General features: G+C 38.5%; 1 protein-coding gene across 1 annotated transcript in view; it reads right to left on the bottom strand.

Annotated features, from left to right (window-relative positions):
* The window catches only part of LOC124272954, a 56,832-nt gene that overhangs the window by 16,552 nt on the left and 21,593 nt on the right, over positions 1 to 18,687 (bottom strand). The window contains exons 2-9 of the mRNA XM_046708196.1: positions 9,487 to 9,567; positions 7,360 to 7,409; positions 2,819 to 3,014; positions 2,236 to 2,285; positions 1,760 to 1,802; positions 1,578 to 1,663; positions 1,330 to 1,396; positions 396 to 502 (exon numbers count right to left, since the gene is read on the bottom strand). Of these exons, the coding sequence (XP_046564152.1) occupies positions 396 to 502; positions 1,330 to 1,396; positions 1,578 to 1,663; positions 1,760 to 1,802; positions 2,236 to 2,285; positions 2,819 to 3,014; positions 7,360 to 7,409; positions 9,487 to 9,567 (680 nt within the window). The remainder of the gene's footprint in view (positions 1 to 395; positions 503 to 1,329; positions 1,397 to 1,577; positions 1,664 to 1,759; positions 1,803 to 2,235; positions 2,286 to 2,818; positions 3,015 to 7,359; positions 7,410 to 9,486; positions 9,568 to 18,687) is intronic.

Raw genomic sequence — 18,687 nt, 5'->3', positions numbered from 1 at the left:
TACGAACAGTATCTAAACGTTAAAAGGATGGTACAGTTTCTATTCTATAAAACTGTTGGATGCTACATGTAAGCGAATCAACAAATTCTTCTGAATAATAAAGGTAAACTTTACACTGGTGTGATCTACATGCATGTCAGAGATTTCCATTGTTAGTAGCATAGGATGATAACTAGTTTTTTTTGTAAAAACTAGTATTCAAAAGAAACGTAACTCCAGGACTACGTAAGAATATTTTATCTACAACTTTTAATATTATGGCATATCAAATATTCATTTTGAAATTGTAATCATTACTCCAAAGATTGTACGATGTTATTGCTAAATATGGACATAATAATTACTCTCCATGCAGAACAACAAATTCCACAATCAGTTGTTGAACAGTTACTTACTCTTTCAAGAATGGCGTACAAAGGCGTTCTGCCAAGTCTTCCCTCTTGAAACTGCCTTATTTGCAGAACATGACCTTTCTGTTTTTGTTTCCTTTGAATGTCAGTACCTAGGTACAATGTATGAAGCTGACTTTATGAGTAAAATACATCATGTGATCAGTGATGTAATCAAACCTACACCTGACAATCATCTGGTTAAGAAAAGCAATATTTATGGATGTCAACACTTCTTTATTGTGAATAACACGACGTTTCGGAGTGTATACTTGCTCCTTCATCAGGTGAATGGTAGGAAGTGTAACGGGGATATATACATACATGAGGCACTTACAAAGAAAACATGTATAAGAAGTTTAACAATGTTGAGGAAGGAATATGTAATAAAAACATGAAACATGAAAAAAGGGTTTTATAATAACAAGATTTTTGTATAAAATGATTTTATATATAGTAAATTCACACTAGATTAATATTAAAAATATATCAAAAATATGTTACCAGAGGGTATCAACATTATCTCCAATTAAAACAGCATATCCAAAATAAATTTGATAAGGGGAGACAACTCTTGCCCGGGTTTACCTCAGGATACATGCTTGCGCGGCGGAAGTATGATTAGAAGCAAGATGAAGGGAAATAACTGATACGCGCTCCTGCTGTCACATGCCGTCGCATACGGTATGCGCACAAACAGAGGTATCCACTCTCTTTAAATACAGTCATTACAATGGCCTATCTTTCACCAACATAACTTCCAATATTGTTATCGTGTGTACATATATTTATCTATGAACGAAAAGTTACCAGGTGCAACTATTGAAGGAGATTTTGCACAAAGCGCAGTTGTCAGTAGAATTCCTTCATAATTATGAAAATGTGATATATATATATATAACATTAAAAGACAACACACAATAACTCTTGTCACATTTACCTGGGAAGTCAGTTGGTATCTCAGAAGAATCCCCGAACATCGGATGGTCATGACATTCATAATCAGTCTGTAAAAGCAACACGTTTCTGTGAAACAAATCAACATCTTTACAGAGATATTATCATGAGGTAAGAGTTCATAACCGCCATTGTGATGATTAAGTTAATCTTCAGCAACCCAAAGACCTTTCTACTGACACATATTGTAAATCTGTCGTCCCTTTGTCTTGATACCAACGCAACACTTACCGTATCAAGTCTGGACTGTTGCTCTTGCAACCTTGAAAGGCTGCCTATGTTCCGGCTCAAGTAACGTAATGTGTTTTGCCACTCAGCTGAGGAATGAAAAGGAATATGGTACATCACCTTCGTAATTTCACATTACAACAGGTGCTAAATGATCAAAGATTGAAAGTATTCAAATTCCATACCTGTATATAGAGGACTAAGCTGCATAATTTTGTTGTCCTTCTCCTGAAACGATCAGAAAATATTAGCTGTCCTAAATCGCACACACAATTTTTGTATGAAAATCCGTACGTATGCATGTATTTATGTGCACGTTCTGCGTCTTTTGAAGGGCACAGGAAGCAAGGGAATGGGGCGATTAGTCAGCTTCCTTATTGGTAGTCTGTATTCTGGGTTATACATTCGAGTCCAGTAGGTATCTAGTAGTGATTGTTTACAAAAATGTTATTGTAATCCTGCAACTGCTGTTGATAAAATCATATATGTTTTCAATATCTACAGATCTATTCAATGGTTTCCAATAACAAAGACGAATGATCTTAAAAATCATAGAAACATTTATACAAAATAGTGTTTCATCTCCTAAAATGTCTCGAAACATGTTTTGCAGATTTTGTTTTTTAAACTGAATGTAATTTAACAACGTAAAATGTGTAACCTTATCAACGATATGCAGGTCTTCTGTAAGCTTCTCTACGTCCTCAAAACCTGCAGGAAAAATGATTGAACCACAAATAAACCCTATTGTTAGTTTTGGAAATTGTACAAATAAGTAGTGAATAAGAATAAGTCTTAACCATTTCAGTCAACATGATCTGCAAACACAACATCAGTATTACTGAGACATTCGAACGTGGCAATTTAGAATCAATCAATGGCATCAACCTTCTGCTGATGAATGCATGGCCCCTGAAAAAAGAACAAGGTTGATCTGTAATTTAAGATACTGGTTTTAAAATGTGTAACATTGATACTTGGTGTTGCTCACGTCAGGAATAATGAGTCGCAATAGTAAATCATATTAGCTTCTTAATTGTATTATATCATATTGTTATGATATAACGTCTGTGATGGTGACCATGGGATTTTCTCTTGGAACTCCTACTTACTTACTTGTATAGCCTACGTTGTAGATTCAACTTAGAAATACTTTTCTTCAACTATGACTGTAGTTATGAATGTGAAAAACACTCAGTTGTAGTCGCCCTGTGGACAATGTCTCAAAGCTTTCTGTCACTTACACTCATGAGTTTCCTCCAGTGTTGTTATCTGAGAGCCTGATCTATCTGAAGATAAATCCTCTGGTGAGTCCTGTGAACTAATAGAAGCAACATCCCCCATTGATGTATCAGAAACCAATTCCTTTAGTGCGACTATTGATGGTGTAACAGAAGGATAATCCACCAGAGAGGCATGAGGAAGACTGTCCACCAAAGGCTGAAAAACCACACAACAATTTACTAATTGAATACGAGTTGCGCAAGTACCTGTACTACAGTGACAATATAGCATCCAGCCTTCAAAACAAATACATGCAGCAGCTAGATCTATATCTTGTTTACGCATGAATGACATACCTCCCTTCATAACTGTAATTATTGTTTGGATATTTCACATTGTTGCCAAAACGTGTTATTCCAGAACTTTTGTGAAACAAACCCTAAGCATCTGCAAGCAGCTAGAATACTACCGGTAAAGTGTATCAGTTGAGTTGGGTAGAATAGGGCGATCCTCAACCACTAAATAAATACCCCTCCAGTGCCAACATAATCTGAACTTGTGACCCAATCTCACTTTCATCCATTTGCAGGACATGACATGCAGTACTTCATGATGATGGAATGTTGAGCGTTTGTATAACCATTGTTACATGTTGAACAATAAGTTAATCAGAAATCATTTCAGAGTGAAACAAACAACAAAGAAGAGTTTGCAGTTAACAATTGTATTCTGAAATTAACTAAGTTTACGAACTTAAACTGATTTCTTTAAGGGAATCTACAGTGGCAGTACAAAAACTGTTTTCACCTAAATTTCATCAATGTATATGACTCATTTATGAGTCTTGTTCCTGAAGCCAACTCTGAAAGGGTTTTCGGGAATGCAACCGATCCAACACCCAGGGCATGCTGTCTGTAATCTGTGAAACTTTGGCCAGTCAATCAATGAAATCAATCAATCAAATCAGACATTTGTATAGCGCTACATATCCAGAGTCCTGTTCGTGTGCGCTTAGTCGCGTGCTCGTTTGAAGAGGATGGTTTTGAGACAAGATCGAAAACTGTTGATATTTTCTGATTTTCTGATATTTTCAGGTAATCCATTCCAGAGTACAGCAACCGCTCTGCTAAATGTTCTGTCCCCGTATGATGTGGTTCGGACAGATGGAACATCTAAGCTTTGCTGACTAGCTGATCTGAGTGACCAGTGCCATAAGGAATGAGGTCTTCCAAGCAATATGAGTCATGTTGTGGTTCGGACAGATGGAACATCTAAGCTTTGCTGACTAACTGATCTGAGTAACCAGTGCCATAAGGAATGAGGTCTTCCAAGCAATATGAGGCTGAGGTTTTTTCCATGGGTTCCAACGGATGATGTAATAATAATTTCGTTAAACCACAAATAAAATTCCGCAGTTAGGCATTGTTTGGGGATATCCTCTAGATCAAATGCTCATAACATACTGTTAAGACATACTGTCTATAGTCATATAAACAGATTTGAAGCTCTGAGTGTATGCGTAACAGCAGAGTAAACTTCATTTAAAACTCCTGCTGACGTGAGGTGTTGCAGGATAGTTCCAATACGTGTAGGTTCAGCTGTTGTAGAATGCGATGGAACATGTTTTACTTTGGCTCTCCGAGAAGTGTAGGCCACTGAGGAAGACGCAGTGGTTGGTCTTCAAAGTAGAGACGGTAGGTCTGAGAACCATGATCGTGCCGGCCATGTTGGTGCGACCAGAAACATCATCATGTGATGGTTCCTGTTCTTGACAAGGCCAGTGAGTGAGTCATATCGGCAGTATTTCAGCCATATCGTGACTATATCAAGTTATATGTTTATAATAATTATAGGTTATTATGAGGTAAATTATAAAAACGTCTTAACGAAGGGCAATAACACAACTAGTTCATCACAGATGCATTTAAATAGCAATTAACTTATAAACATTTTAACTTAGCAAGATGATATAATATAAAAACAGGCTATAGATAGGCAACAACTGAAGGTAGATCACTACAGCTGATCTTGACAAGGACTTGTGGTATGAGTGCTGTTGGTGGAAAGGCATGATATCTACTGCATATGCTTGAAGATCTGGGACAAGACTGATGTAAGTCGGCAACTGATTGCTAGTGATGTCGCGAAAAGATCTATGCAATCTATGCTGTTCCTATTTGATCACTATCTGCCTGAAAGCATCCGAATTAAGTGTCCATTCTGTCGTTGTCCAGGTGTGATAACGCGCGTATGCAATGATGTTTATCTTTCCTGGGATGTGTCTGGCCACTGTGATGCAATCCTGACTGTCCACTAGATCGTAAAGTTCACTCATATGTTTCATAAGGTTTTGAGATCGGGTAAGTCTGTTAAAATAGACAACTATCATGCTGTTGTCTGTGACAACTAGAAGTTGGAAATTCCTGAGTATTAGTGCTCAGTGTTATATGGCTAATAAGACGTCTCTCATCTCTAAGATGCTGATATGGACTGGTGAATGTAACTCCCAAAAGACCTGGGCCCCATTTCACAAAGCTATCGTATCGCTACGACTGTCGTAAGTCTATGTTACAGTATAGGAGGTACGACAGTTGTTGCGATACGATAGCTTTGTGAAACGGGGCCCTGATGCTCTCTTGTCTTATAGATGATCTCCCCAACCTGTTATTGTAAGCATCTGTGAAGAAATGTCGATCCTGGTCACAACGTCCTGATTGGAGTCCTGTGTATGACATTATCAGAGTTCATCCACCATGCAAGGTCCTTGTGCACAAGATCCGTAGGTGTATGGAGTCTAGCTGTTTCCCTCCATGTTGATTGATCCAATTCTGAATGGATCTGAGATGCAGCCGGCCTCTAAATGTTAGATCCTGCATAGATGTCAGAGCTCCCAGTAGCAACATCTATTGCCATAGTGTGTGGAGATTTCTGGAACTTTGATAAACTGGTTGTATCATTCTGATGCGTGTTCCAACGGTGGATAAACAATATCCTGATGAGTGTTGAATATGGCCCTATATATTTCTGTTCGAATCTGGGCTAAAGTTCTACATTTTGCCTGGATGCACAAGGAACTAGGAAGAAATCTCTCAGATATTAGGAGTCGTCTGGAGATTCAACATCAACACTTGGAGATCAGGAAATCATCATATATCCATGAAACAATATCTGTGAGTGTGGAGATACACCAGTTCTAGGAATGTTATAATTGTAAATAGCCATGGAGCCATTGATATTCCCATCAGTACAACTCTGAACTGGAATAGTCTCCAAGGGACAGCAAATATATTTTTTGAGAGGCTGGATGGATAGGTACGTGTAGATATGTGTATTTCAAATATCTCGGGTGCTGTATGGAATCGTCTGTGTGTACTCCATCTGAAACTTGGTTGGTCATCTCAGTTATCCAGGTTCTGGATCTTCATATCGATGATCATTCTGAGTTGTGTTGAATCCTTCTTGGGAACCAGAAATAACGGAGAGAAAAATCCTTGCTTGATCCACATGTTTCAACTCATCCACCCACTGGGCTCTGGAATACATCCAGCATAGTCAGGCAACTGTTTCTGAACCAGGAAGGAACTATGTTTCACTGAGTCCTTGCTACTGCTGTCTGGGAAGTTCACTTGATTTAGGTCCAGGTTTGCCAAACGTCCTGGTCAAGGGTCTTGCTGTAACCTCTGAATAGGGTCAATTCCCAAAATTTCTTCTGTGAGCCCGCATGACCTGCTGCCTGTGGATCCTTGACAATAGGACTTGCCTGGCTGAAGCCTCAAGTGCCATGAGGAAACTGAAGTTGTGAAACTTACTATCCTCTTCCGAGCTGCAACTTCATCTGCGAAAGTGTATCTGGCTTAGGGTTTGACTTAAAGGCTATTGACACCAGCTCAGAACATGGCGTCTTCACATATTTGCCACATTCGCCATGAGGATCGTGAGGAGACATACGCTTACCACAAATTAAAAAAGAAATTAACCCAAAGGGGAAAGGTGAAATATATTTGCTGCCTTTAGATTTACCAATCTTAAAGAGAATCTAAAATCCTGGAAAATTTAGAACAATTTAACAAAGTCTCCCATATTGCCGCAGGCAAAATTATGAGCCCGTTGTGGGGAGAGAACTCCAGTGGATAGAGCGTGGGAAGACCACTATGAAGTAAGACAACACAACATGATGAGTGTTTATTCTTTTCAAGAAACATGTATCAGGAAATAAGGCAGTCAAGTGTGAGAGGGAACTATCCGTAAGAATTGTTTCTGTTCAATATGAGTTTGATAGTTAAATACTCATAAAATATCTGTAGGTTAACAGAGGCAGATTCAGTGGTTTCATCTATAGTTTAGGCAAACGTCATTGAACATAGATATTAACAATCTTCTACCTCTGAGTTACGATAACCCTGTGGGATAAAATGCTTGGTTGAATAACGAATATTTTTTTGACTTCATCGGAACATTTGACGATTGTTACGTTAGAATATTATGAGGCATTTAGTTACCTTGATTCATACTAATTAACCCACTTGTATTTATCTGAGATGACGTCCAAAATCAAACATACCTGTTTGGGCTTTTGTCCAGAATATTTCTTCCTCTTCTGGATTCCCGTCACTGCAAAACAGAAGATATGAACATATAGGAAAATATTTGGCTTTAAATAATGACAACAATGAATTTTCTCAAACATATTCAATTAAGAGTGTCAATTTGGAATACTTTGTTTTGAAATATGGGATTAGTTAATCACATTAATACACTGTAATTAGTCTTGCAACAATGAAAACATCCATATAGCCAAAGTATTCATTCACAGTGCATGATGTAGAATCATAGCTGTCCACCATGTAACGACTACTATAAGATACAACTGTCACAGAAGCATTTCCATTCTTTGGTCCGTTCCCAGGTCAGAGTTAGTTAGTGTCCAAACCACATACAAAGTAGAGCTGATCGTCATTCCTGTTTTTATGCAATGCGTTGTTTCTTTTTGTTTTCGGGCTAGTAATATGAACAATAATCTTGCCTGGAAACTTCTCGGCGTATTCTGGCATCATGACCTCAGATAATTGAAAGTGATGTTCAATGAAGCATACAAGTGCAGTGTGTGAACAAGATATTCCATTTTCAAAGGGAAAACTACTACGTGCACGAGCCGGGTATCAAACATACCAACAGGGGACATTACCCTATGAACATATGACATCAAGTCACACTGATATCTGAGGACATTCCAAATCCAAGCAAACACCCTTGAACATTGATTCAAAGTTGATTTAAAATCCATGTTCCCACATGTTCAACTGTTTGAGACCTTTCATACCTTTTTAGAAGAGATCCCAATGCCTTCCTGAAGAACCCCTTAGGCTTTTCTTCAATGAACTGTTCTGTAGGTTCAGATGCTGAAACATCGACGGCTGATGGTTCGTGACGATCTAAACATTAATGACGATAGAGTCAATGTATGCGTTACAAACTGTGGTCCGGATGATGTTATCTTGCTTGATGACACTGTTATTGGTTTATCTATTAGAAATATCTGTCACAAAGGACAGTAAAACATTAAGCAAGTTATCACAGTTTGAGTCTAAAAACTAACCATTTCAAATGATAAAAGATTTTATTCAACACAAAGATCAATATTACACGTAATGCCAGTAAAATATGAGCAATAGACCACCAGTCACCAAAGCTAGACCACCTTACTGGGGATCATGGGGACTTACAGCAGTACTTTAGCTTCCTGCATAAACCCCATCAGGACTAAAGCCATAACTTTGGTCACTGGCAGTTGTAGAAAAACTAGCCATTAATTCAAATATGTCAACATATGTAAATACATAATTCTGGTTGTCTGCAAAGAAATGCAATACCATTAAGCTGCTATCATCAGAGGACAATCTTTTTACAATACATCAACCCCATTAAATTGCACTGCTATACATAATATTATTATTCAACCATAGTTAAAATATATTTGACTCAAAGGCTGTGGAGCATCCTATCTCTTTTACAAAACCCAAATTTAAATGAAAATATATGTTGTTTAAAGATCCCATTAAATTTGAAATTTGGTTAAAAAGAATCCCTTGTGAGAGAAACTTAATCACATTAATACACTGTAATTAGTCTTGCAACAATGAAAACATCCATATAGCCAAAGTATTCATTCACGGCCGGTGCATGATGTAGAATCATAGCTGTCCACCATGTAACGACTACTATAAGATTACAACTGTCATAGAAGCATTTCCTTTCTTTGGTCCGTTCCCAGGTCAGAATTAGTTAGTGTCCAAACCACATACAAAGTAGAGCTGATCGTCATTCCCTGTTTTTATGCAATGCGTTGTTTCTTTTTGTTTTCCAGGCTAGTAATATGAATCATAATCTTGCCTGAAACTTCTCGGCGTGTATTCTGGCACCATGACCTCAGATAATTGAAAGTGATGTTCAATGAAGCATACAAGTGCAGTGTGTGAACAAGCTATTCCATTTTACAATGGAAAACTACTACGTGCACTAGCCGGGTATCAAACATACCAACAGGGACATTACCCAATGAATATATGACATCAAGTCACACTGATATCTGAGGACATTCCAAATCCAAGCAAACACCCTTGAACATTGATTCAAAGTTGATTTAAAAATCCATGTTCCCACATGTTCAACTGTTTGAGACCTTTCATACCTTTTTCTCGAAGAGATCCCAATGCCTTCCTCAAGAACACCTTAGGCTTTTCTTCAATGAACTCTTCTGTAGGTTCAGATGCTGAAACATCGATTGCTGATGGTTCGTGACGATCTAAACATTAATGACGATAGAGTCAATGTATGCGTTACAAACTGTGGTCCGATGATGTTATCTTGCTTGATGACACTGTTATTGGTTTATCTATTAGAAATAGCTGTCACAAAGGACAGTAAAACATTAGCAAGTTATCACAGTTTGAGTCTAAAACTAACCATTTCAAATGATAAAAGATTTTATTCAACACAAAGATCAAAATTACACGTAATGCCAGTAAAATACGAGCTATAGACCACCAGTCACCAAAGCTAGACCACCTTACTGGGGATCATGGGGACTTACAGTACTTTTAGCTTCCTGCATAAACCCCATCAGGACTAAAGCCATCACTTTGGTCACTGGCAGTTGTAGAAAAACTAGCCATTAATTAAAATATGTCAACATATTTCAATATATAATTCTGGTGGTCTGCAGAGTACTGCAATACCATTAAGCTGCTATCATCAGAGGACAATCTTTTACAATACATCAACCCCATTAAATTGCACTGCTATACATAATATTATTATTCAACCATAGTTAAAATACATTGATTCAAAGGCAGTGGAACATCCTATCTCTTTTACAAAATCCAAGATTTAAATGAAAATTTATGTTGTTCAAAAATCCTTTAAATTTGAAACTTGGTAAAAAGTATACCTTGTGAGAGAAAATTCTACTTTCTAAAGCAAAACTGTTATTCTCTCATCACATGGGATACAAAACAGAGGGATCCTCTCCTTTCAACAGATATCGCATTACGACTTCATCTTGTCCCGACGGACATCCCAAGTAGATATAACCTAAAGAGGTTTTGATTTCATGAAGCACTACTTGGGTGTTCCATTTTGTTTTGCATTAAGTGTCGGCTATATTCTCTGATATAAGGTTTAAAACCAGATAATGATATCAACATGGGGAAGACTGATTTGCCGACATGACTCGGTAACCAACCACAAGAAGATGTTGAATTGGCCAGTAGAAAGATCATTGTATAATTGTAAGATTTCAAGTACAAGTGGATGACTGTAGGATATATTTTGCAGTGCCCGAAGGCATGACAGGGAATCAGAAAAGATAATAAATTGTTTACTGTGGGATTGCTGCTGAATGTACTCCAAAATTGTCAGCATAGTGAGTTTAAAATTTAACATAGGAATATGACATTTTGCCAAAGATGTTTTATGAATATAAATGTGGTGGAAATACGTGGTCTCATGTACCCTCTGAGGAGGCCAATCATTCTACGTTACTTCAACCACCCTTGAGGATTGCGCCACTAAAATCCCAGTCATACATTTTATACTACCATTTATCAAACACAATATCTATCAATACATTTATCTATTTACAAAACATATAGTTCCAAATTTATCTAACTTACTGAACATGGTCAAAAAAAAAAAAGTCATTCATTGTTTTAAAACTGAATATTTATCCCTTGTGATGGACAAAATCAATACAGTCAAACAGTCATCATGCTTGCCCGTGATTCTTTCATCACAGGGGATACAAAACGGAGGATCCTATCCTTTTGATAAGTATTCGTGTAGTATGGCCCATGCGACTTGGTCACATAATGACGTCTTCAAATCTGTACTGACAACCAAAGTAGTAGCCAATTGTTGATTTTTATTAGTTATGATCACACAATGCCATTTTAGAAAGTGGTCAAATGTAACATGTGTTATATTTGGGATTACACTTTCTTAGTAAAGTACAAATTCTAGTACTTTTTTTTTAGTTGAGCCCCATCCGGATTCAGAACTCACACCCTCAGAGTCAGGCACCCAATCGCCAAGCACACAAAGTCAGCCGCCTAACTCACTCAGCTACTAAGATTTGTTGAGTGCTGCCTCAGCCACAGAATCCGCCAAAGCCTTACCTTCAGAACTTCCAACACGGCTGGGTAACCAACAGAGGGAAGATGTTGTATTGGCCAGTAGCAAGATTACTTTATAACTCGATTATTTCAATTAAAAGTAGATGTATATTTAACAGATTTTAAAGTTTTTAATAGCTTGAAGGCACGAAAGTCTTTAAAAGATTATATATTGTTTTGTATTTGGGGTGTTTATTAATATATTTTAAGGCTGTTAATGTGACGTTGAGCTGAAAATTGAGTTGTCATCTGATAATCTAGAAGTTATTGTTCTGGATCAATGACAGTGGCACTGTACATGTGCCACCATTTTTGATCCATCTGTAAACAGGGATTCGCATGTGTTATGCTTACTTATAAATTCCTAGTCGTAGTCGTAGTATTGTTTGGATTAATATGAGTGATTAATATATAAGTGTAGGAGGGTAGTTTTGTCCCATCCCCACTTAGAATTGGGAACGACTTTTAACAGATCATTTGAAGTACTGTCGGAAATGCTAGAAAAATGCTTTTTAGCCTTAATACTTTGATAAAGGTGATACATGTACTATGTTGTCAATATATCAATTCGCCTATAGTGTACCTAATTTTTTATTTCAATCTATTTAACATTCCCATGCATTTAAAGGGCAGTTTACAGGAGAGAATATCGTACTAAAACAACAACGTAAGATTTTTGTCAGAGTTCAACAACAGAAATCTGAAATAGTCTTTACATTTTATGCTTATGTCAGGGCAGAGATCATGGATCTGACTCCATATTGGGAACCCAGATTGGCGACATGGTCCCCATCGGTAAATAATCCGTGGGGAGATCTTCCCTGGCGAAAGACACAAACTGACCACAGGACTCGCAAACATGGATAGGAAGCCGGATGATCTTGGGCAGATGTCAGCTATGTCAATTAATGGATATAAATGATTGGCAGACCAGCGGTGCTGGGCAGTTTCGAATGAAAACTCAGGTTAGAGCCACCTTAGCAACTAGACCAGAATAAATCGTGTAGGACCCCAAGACGGACTTTGTGTTAACGTTAGAGTCATATCCCCAAATACTATGAGGCGGATGTGAATTCTGGAGAATCCGGGTCCTGTACTTACAATGCTACGTATTCGGTCGACGATAGTTCAGTCCATGGACAGGATCGCGGTAAATCCACTACGAGGTGCTATTAATCGAGAAACTCACAACGTGCGGTCTGGACACACACGATAAGCCTTACCACGAAGGCGTACTTGAAAGGCATCTTACAATATATGCCGCAGACCGCCTGCTTCACATGTAGAAACTTTTACTTTCACTTAAGCGCCATAACAGTCTGATTTGGAACGTTTCCCATCACAAACGCGCCCAATACCGACCTAGTAGAAGCACCGATGCGGCAGTCAAGGATTGTCCCGGTTTCGAGATCAAAATCCAGATCCATGCGATACGTGAAGATGTCTCTTACGGCGAAACAGGACGTTAGCCAAGGGGCTGACTTGCCACCAGAACGCGATCTTCCCAAAATAGTATTTAATACATCAAGGTATTGCCAAAACATGCGTGACATAGGGTTCAACACCAACTGCCGATGGCCTCATACGACACAAAACAAACGCCCGTTTTGGCCGGCATCAATGAAAACATTAAAAGTAGCGAAGAAATGAGTTCAAACAGGGTATAGTTATGCTGAGAGAGGTCAACAGAAGTCGTTGGCGAAGATTTTTCTCCACATTTTACTAATAGTGGGCCAGAAAACCAAACTGGCGCGTCAATAGTTGGTTACTCAGAGTCTCAGTCTCTGCTGGCAGGGTAAATTATATACTCAGCACTGTTAAAGTGCTTATCCCCTACGTCGTACCTTTTACACCTTATCCACTTTAACTATTTTACACCAAGGCTTCAAGAAAAATTATTTAAACTACCGCATTGAAGCTCCATTTTCAAACGCCACCATATATTACACTGAGCGATAAACGTCATATTACCGCCATAACGATATAATGTTGTGAGCTACTAGACCGCTGGTATCTGCAAACCCGGTATTGCTACATGTTGCGTTTACAGGACATCAACCGTTCTCACTTCGACTCACGTGGCATCCCTCACGCAGCTATAAGATACGTGATGTTGTTCCTCCCCAGCTACCATCTCAGGAAGTGAAGTGTGCGCCAGAACTTCGGTTTCCAACAATACGAAATGGCGAGTGGACGATCTCCGCTGGCGAAATGCCCTCGTTCCAACTGCCGGGGTTTATTACCTCGCCCCCTTTAACCAACGACATGGATTTGGTACATAGGATTTATGTGACTTTCATTTTTACCCAAATGGCTGACAGACATTTTTTCAGCAGACTTCGGTCGGGTAAGTCGTTTTAAAACGTGTACACGATTATCAGAGAATATAAATGTACGGTTTCACAGCCGGTCTTGGGCATGTCGCTTTATGCTTGTTCACATGCTCGCTACACGCAAGCAATACTTCTTCACCCCACACGTCTTGTAATGACTGCGTATCCATAACTATAATGTCTTTGAATTGGATATCCACATAACAAACGTGGGTTTTCTTTGCCATTTCTTTGACCATGGATCAAAATCGAAACTCATCCCCGACTGTTAGCTCGAGGAACCACGGTTTAATAAACGCGCCAGCTACGTTTGTGCCGTGGTACTTTCAATGAAACTTATCAAACTGATGAACGCTAATTGTCGGCATGTGGTGGCACAGAAGCAAGGCAGATAGGTATCTATAAGATCCTTCAGAGCCCACTATTTCTAAAGAGATTTCATTGAGTCGATACGAACGAAGTTGGACCAACCGCTCATATATCTCAATATGGCAATGTGGGAATATTGATTCTATTTGGATTCATACTGGCTACTATGGATCGAAGATTGGTCACCTGAGGGTTAACTACTTCAGTAGCCCCGGGTATCACTGCGGTCTGAGTATCAACCACGTCAGATATATCGTCTGGATATATCAGCCCACCCTCTACTTGACCCAAATATTCAAGCTTATCTCAAATTAGAAATTGTTCTCACATATTGATGTTCCTTATTGTCCTATCGCTGGGTTTGTATGTGGCGCTAAACAAAACAAAGGTTGCGTCCGTACTATATCAGCTTTCCTTCAGGCACGGAGTCCGTTTACATTAGCCAAAGTGGCTGAGATTAATATACCCCACCCTTGCTCTGTCGCCTCTCACCAGGACTATTCGCCTTCATCTGTATGATCATTAATGGCACTTACAAGCTGTTCGCTGATCAACAGGAATAACTTATCGATCGTTAATCCGTGTTTCGGCAACCGCGTCTACCTCTCCCTCCCACCCATCTCGCCACTTATCCAGAAACACCGCGGCCAGGAACTCGACGAATAATTAAAATTCCATTTATACGCTAACGCTAGTCAGCCAAGCATGTCCCATTGCTCCGTCAGAACTCGACAGGACTACCAACCAGACCCACACCACCCAGTTATCCATATCGACTGTACCCTTCTCTCTCGATGACTCTTAACGGTTACATGCACTTCACACTGCCAGTGGTATGCGTGGATGGCACTCTGAGGTAAAATACTTCATAATCACGTTTGGCTAATTTCATTAATGGCAATTGCTATTTAGCAACATACCTTCTGGTAATATCGTAACGAAGCCAGCCACATCCATGTGGTGTTTGTTAGGGTTGTTGTTTTGTTGGGGTTTTGTTTTCATTTTGTTTTCATCCCGTCTCGACAATAGAGATAATCAACATCATGTTGACAATATTGTACGTATAAATTAGTCATTTTAATACCTTGTGTACTGTCAATTATGTACTTTGTACATCCACCTGTATATGTCTGTATGACTTACTCTCTGGCCACTTGTATATATAATGGTCCTCGCAAATTATTTGTAACTTGCCTGCCGTGAATTTAAAGCCAGGAAGTACTCTATGTCCATCGCAAATGACAAATTGAAATACCAACATATTTGTAGACAATAACGCTGACAGGCCTGCCGCTATCACCTGCTTTCTCCCATCCGGACGCGTGGACGTCCATACCTGCCATCAATGGGGCGTATAATAGAGGGCAAAGAATCATGGATCGGTCTCCACTGTTAGGGGCAGATTGGCGACTGGTACCCCTCCATCGGTCGGGAATCCGATGGGAGATCCTTGGCGAAAGACACAAAGCTGACCACAGGGACCTACACCAAACTGGAATCGGGGGAAAGCCTTCGGATACCGCAGACGGGAATGTCAGCTATCGCCGAATTAATGGATGGAGGTATAAATGATTGTGAACGTGCTGGGCAGTTCGGACTTCAGAGTTCAGAGCCACCCCTTGTAGCTAGGCCCAGAATAAATCGTGTGGACCCAAAGACGGACTTACGTATTATTACTGATTGAGTCATATCCAGAACATCAACTACTGAGGCAGGATACTAATAATAATACCCAGGTGGTGGCAGAAATATGAGATCACTATTTTATGTTAGAAATCTTTAATGTTAGCACTGAGCCATCGTTTCTTTATTGAAAGAAATAGCCAGCCTCAAATGTAGAATGCTGATAAATAAGTTTCCCGATCATACGTACACATGCTATCATCCATATTAATACTCTTTGCAAGTCAATTTTGCAAAAAGTTTTATAGTTCTTAGCTAGCATTAAATCTTTCAATAGTTTAAAGGGTTTTATTACAAGAACAGCTGCATTTGGGTATGTGTACCAACAAGTTTCAATATTATGAAACCAAATCAGACAAGACAGGGCGATACAAAAAGAAAACCGGGACATCATAAATAAGTTACAGCTTTTAACCAAGAAATTCACTTAGACGGGGCGTCCTGAGCTTTAGAGGAGAAAGAAGAATATATATTCTAAAGAGAGAGCTTACCAGTGACTTCGTTACGTCTTGTATTTCTAACTTCATGAATAAAACTGACCAGATTACATCCATATTTTTACTTGGTAGAAATATACTTGTTGACATACAAATTTTTGTAAACTGTTTACTTTATTTCTACAATCGTCGATAAAGCACTGGGTGATACGGTTCTTTCAATGTACAGAAATGAATTCCAATTGTAACATTTTAAACATACACTTCGATGATCCACTACATAACTAATACATGTATGCTACATTGCATAATTAATAAACGAAGAAACATCTGAAATTGTTACCTCCCAGAAGGCAGGTATAGATTATTCAATTCACCTGTCGACCATTTTATGCTCGATGGCACAGACGGCTGTGTTTTATCAAATAACGTCCATTGTACCTAAGGTTTTGGTATTTATGTTAAAAAGCTTGCATTTAGGGGCTGCGTAATCTCAAATTTATTCCCCTCGGTCTACGCTGGGTAGATCGTGTTTCTTAAGTGATAATTTATTAATTTAAGTAACTATAAATACCAACTTTGAATTTTAAATATCAGTCAAAACTTTCTAACATTCCGATGATACTTTTGGCTTTTGAGTTTTACTAGTCGAAAATAGGCCAAGAGCTGGGGCTGTATTAAAAATAACTCGTCTTGTAAGGGTTTATGTTTTCTGCAGAGCGCCTTCAATTAGTTTGTTTTGAAAACTGAAAACCCGTTTTCAGAGTGACCATTTTTAATTTTGTGGGACTGTAACTTACCTCTCTATTTATCATAATTTTTACTGCCTGCAAAGACCATTCGCGTCACCACACAAAGAAGTCTATCTGAATCAGTTTAAAACGCGTTTGAAAGGGCTTTTGGTTTCACTAAATAAAGTCTTCAGACATCAATACGCATAAAACCAGGTGGGTAATTGAGTTAATATTTAAATCCGAAATCGATATTTCAGCCATATCGTGACGAAGAGCAATTTCGATAATAGAATGAAATATAATATTATAAAAACTTTTACGACAGGGGCATTAAAGAGCAGCTTCAGAATATCACGGAATATACATACAGCGAAGCCAGTAATAGGAGGTCTAAACAAGTTCCTTCCGGGGACAACTTCAACACTAAAAATGGGCTATGATCTGCACTAACCATGGCACAGAAGTCCCGTTACCCTTCAGATTACAGGCCGGGGGACTTACAGTACTCGCATGGACCCTAAATTTGGATTTAACGAAAAAAACCCTTCAAACTGCTTCAGGTGATTGGCGGACCAATTTGGCGAAATCAAAGGAACAAAAGTCACTACGTTTAAAAATTTTACGGTACATCCCAGAATACCATGCTGGTTTTGGGATACATTGCCCTCTCGGACAATAGACACGGTACTGAGGTGCCATCCCTTTTCAATCAGATTTTCAAAATCTAAAATTACCTAAATGCACAAAAATAAAATCTATTTCCCTCAAACCACATGCATCGGCTCTGATAATTTCTTTTAAAAACAACCGGTAAATAAATAACGACGCAAGATATCATTGTTTTTACGTGAAATATTTATCCCTTATGATGGAGAATTCAACTGGTCGAAGCTTATAGGTTGTACTTGATGATAGTTCATCACAAAGGGATACAAAATATCTCACCTTTAATAGGTATTTGTGAGTATAGCACCTCATGGCTTAATAGAGCATCGTCATAATGACCTTGCCTCTCATCTGGACTGACAAACCCCTGGCCGGTTGCCAACAATTTAAGGAATGTTGTGCATGTAGTTTTACATCTAATACCGCGAGTTGAAATACCGCTACCTTTCTATGGAATGCGGATTCATAAGTTCTAATGTAACTTATAATCAGAATGAATGCAATTGTCTGGATTTCATTAATTTTATAACGGCAAAGAATCAAGCCGTAATACATTTAGAAATGCCAGTAATGCTGGGTAACCAACAAAGACCGTTCATATTGACCAGTACTTGGAATCATTATACAATTCAATTACCATTCAAGTGGATGTTTGCAAAGAGAGAGTTTTACCCAAAATAGCCTGAAGGCAAAGAAGAGATTCGAAAAATAATATATATTGTTTATGTTTAGGATGTCTTTGAATTCATATTCCAGAGCATATTCGAATTCGGCGTTTTGCTACCAACAAATATAAGGCTGTTATCAGGTAAATTCCTGAAGATATTGTTCCACCAGGATCCCAGCCAGCAGTGGCACATGCTGCTGCTTACTATCCATGGACCCATCTGTAGAAATGTAGGATTTGTATCTATTATAGTTATTCTTTAATTGATTAACAATTCTTTGTTTACATATATAATTCAATTGATTTGGTTTTTAAACTTTAGTAGTCATTG

Source organism: Haliotis rubra, unplaced genomic scaffold (genome assembly GCF_003918875.1).
Source record: "Haliotis rubra isolate DU_JTF1 unplaced genomic scaffold, ASM391887v1 Scf1749, whole genome shotgun sequence".
NCBI classification, from domain to species: Eukaryota; Metazoa; Mollusca; class Gastropoda; order Lepetellida; family Haliotidae; genus Haliotis; species Haliotis rubra.
Note: the sequence above shows the minus strand (reverse complement) of the source record. Positions and strands in the feature narration are given on the sequence as shown.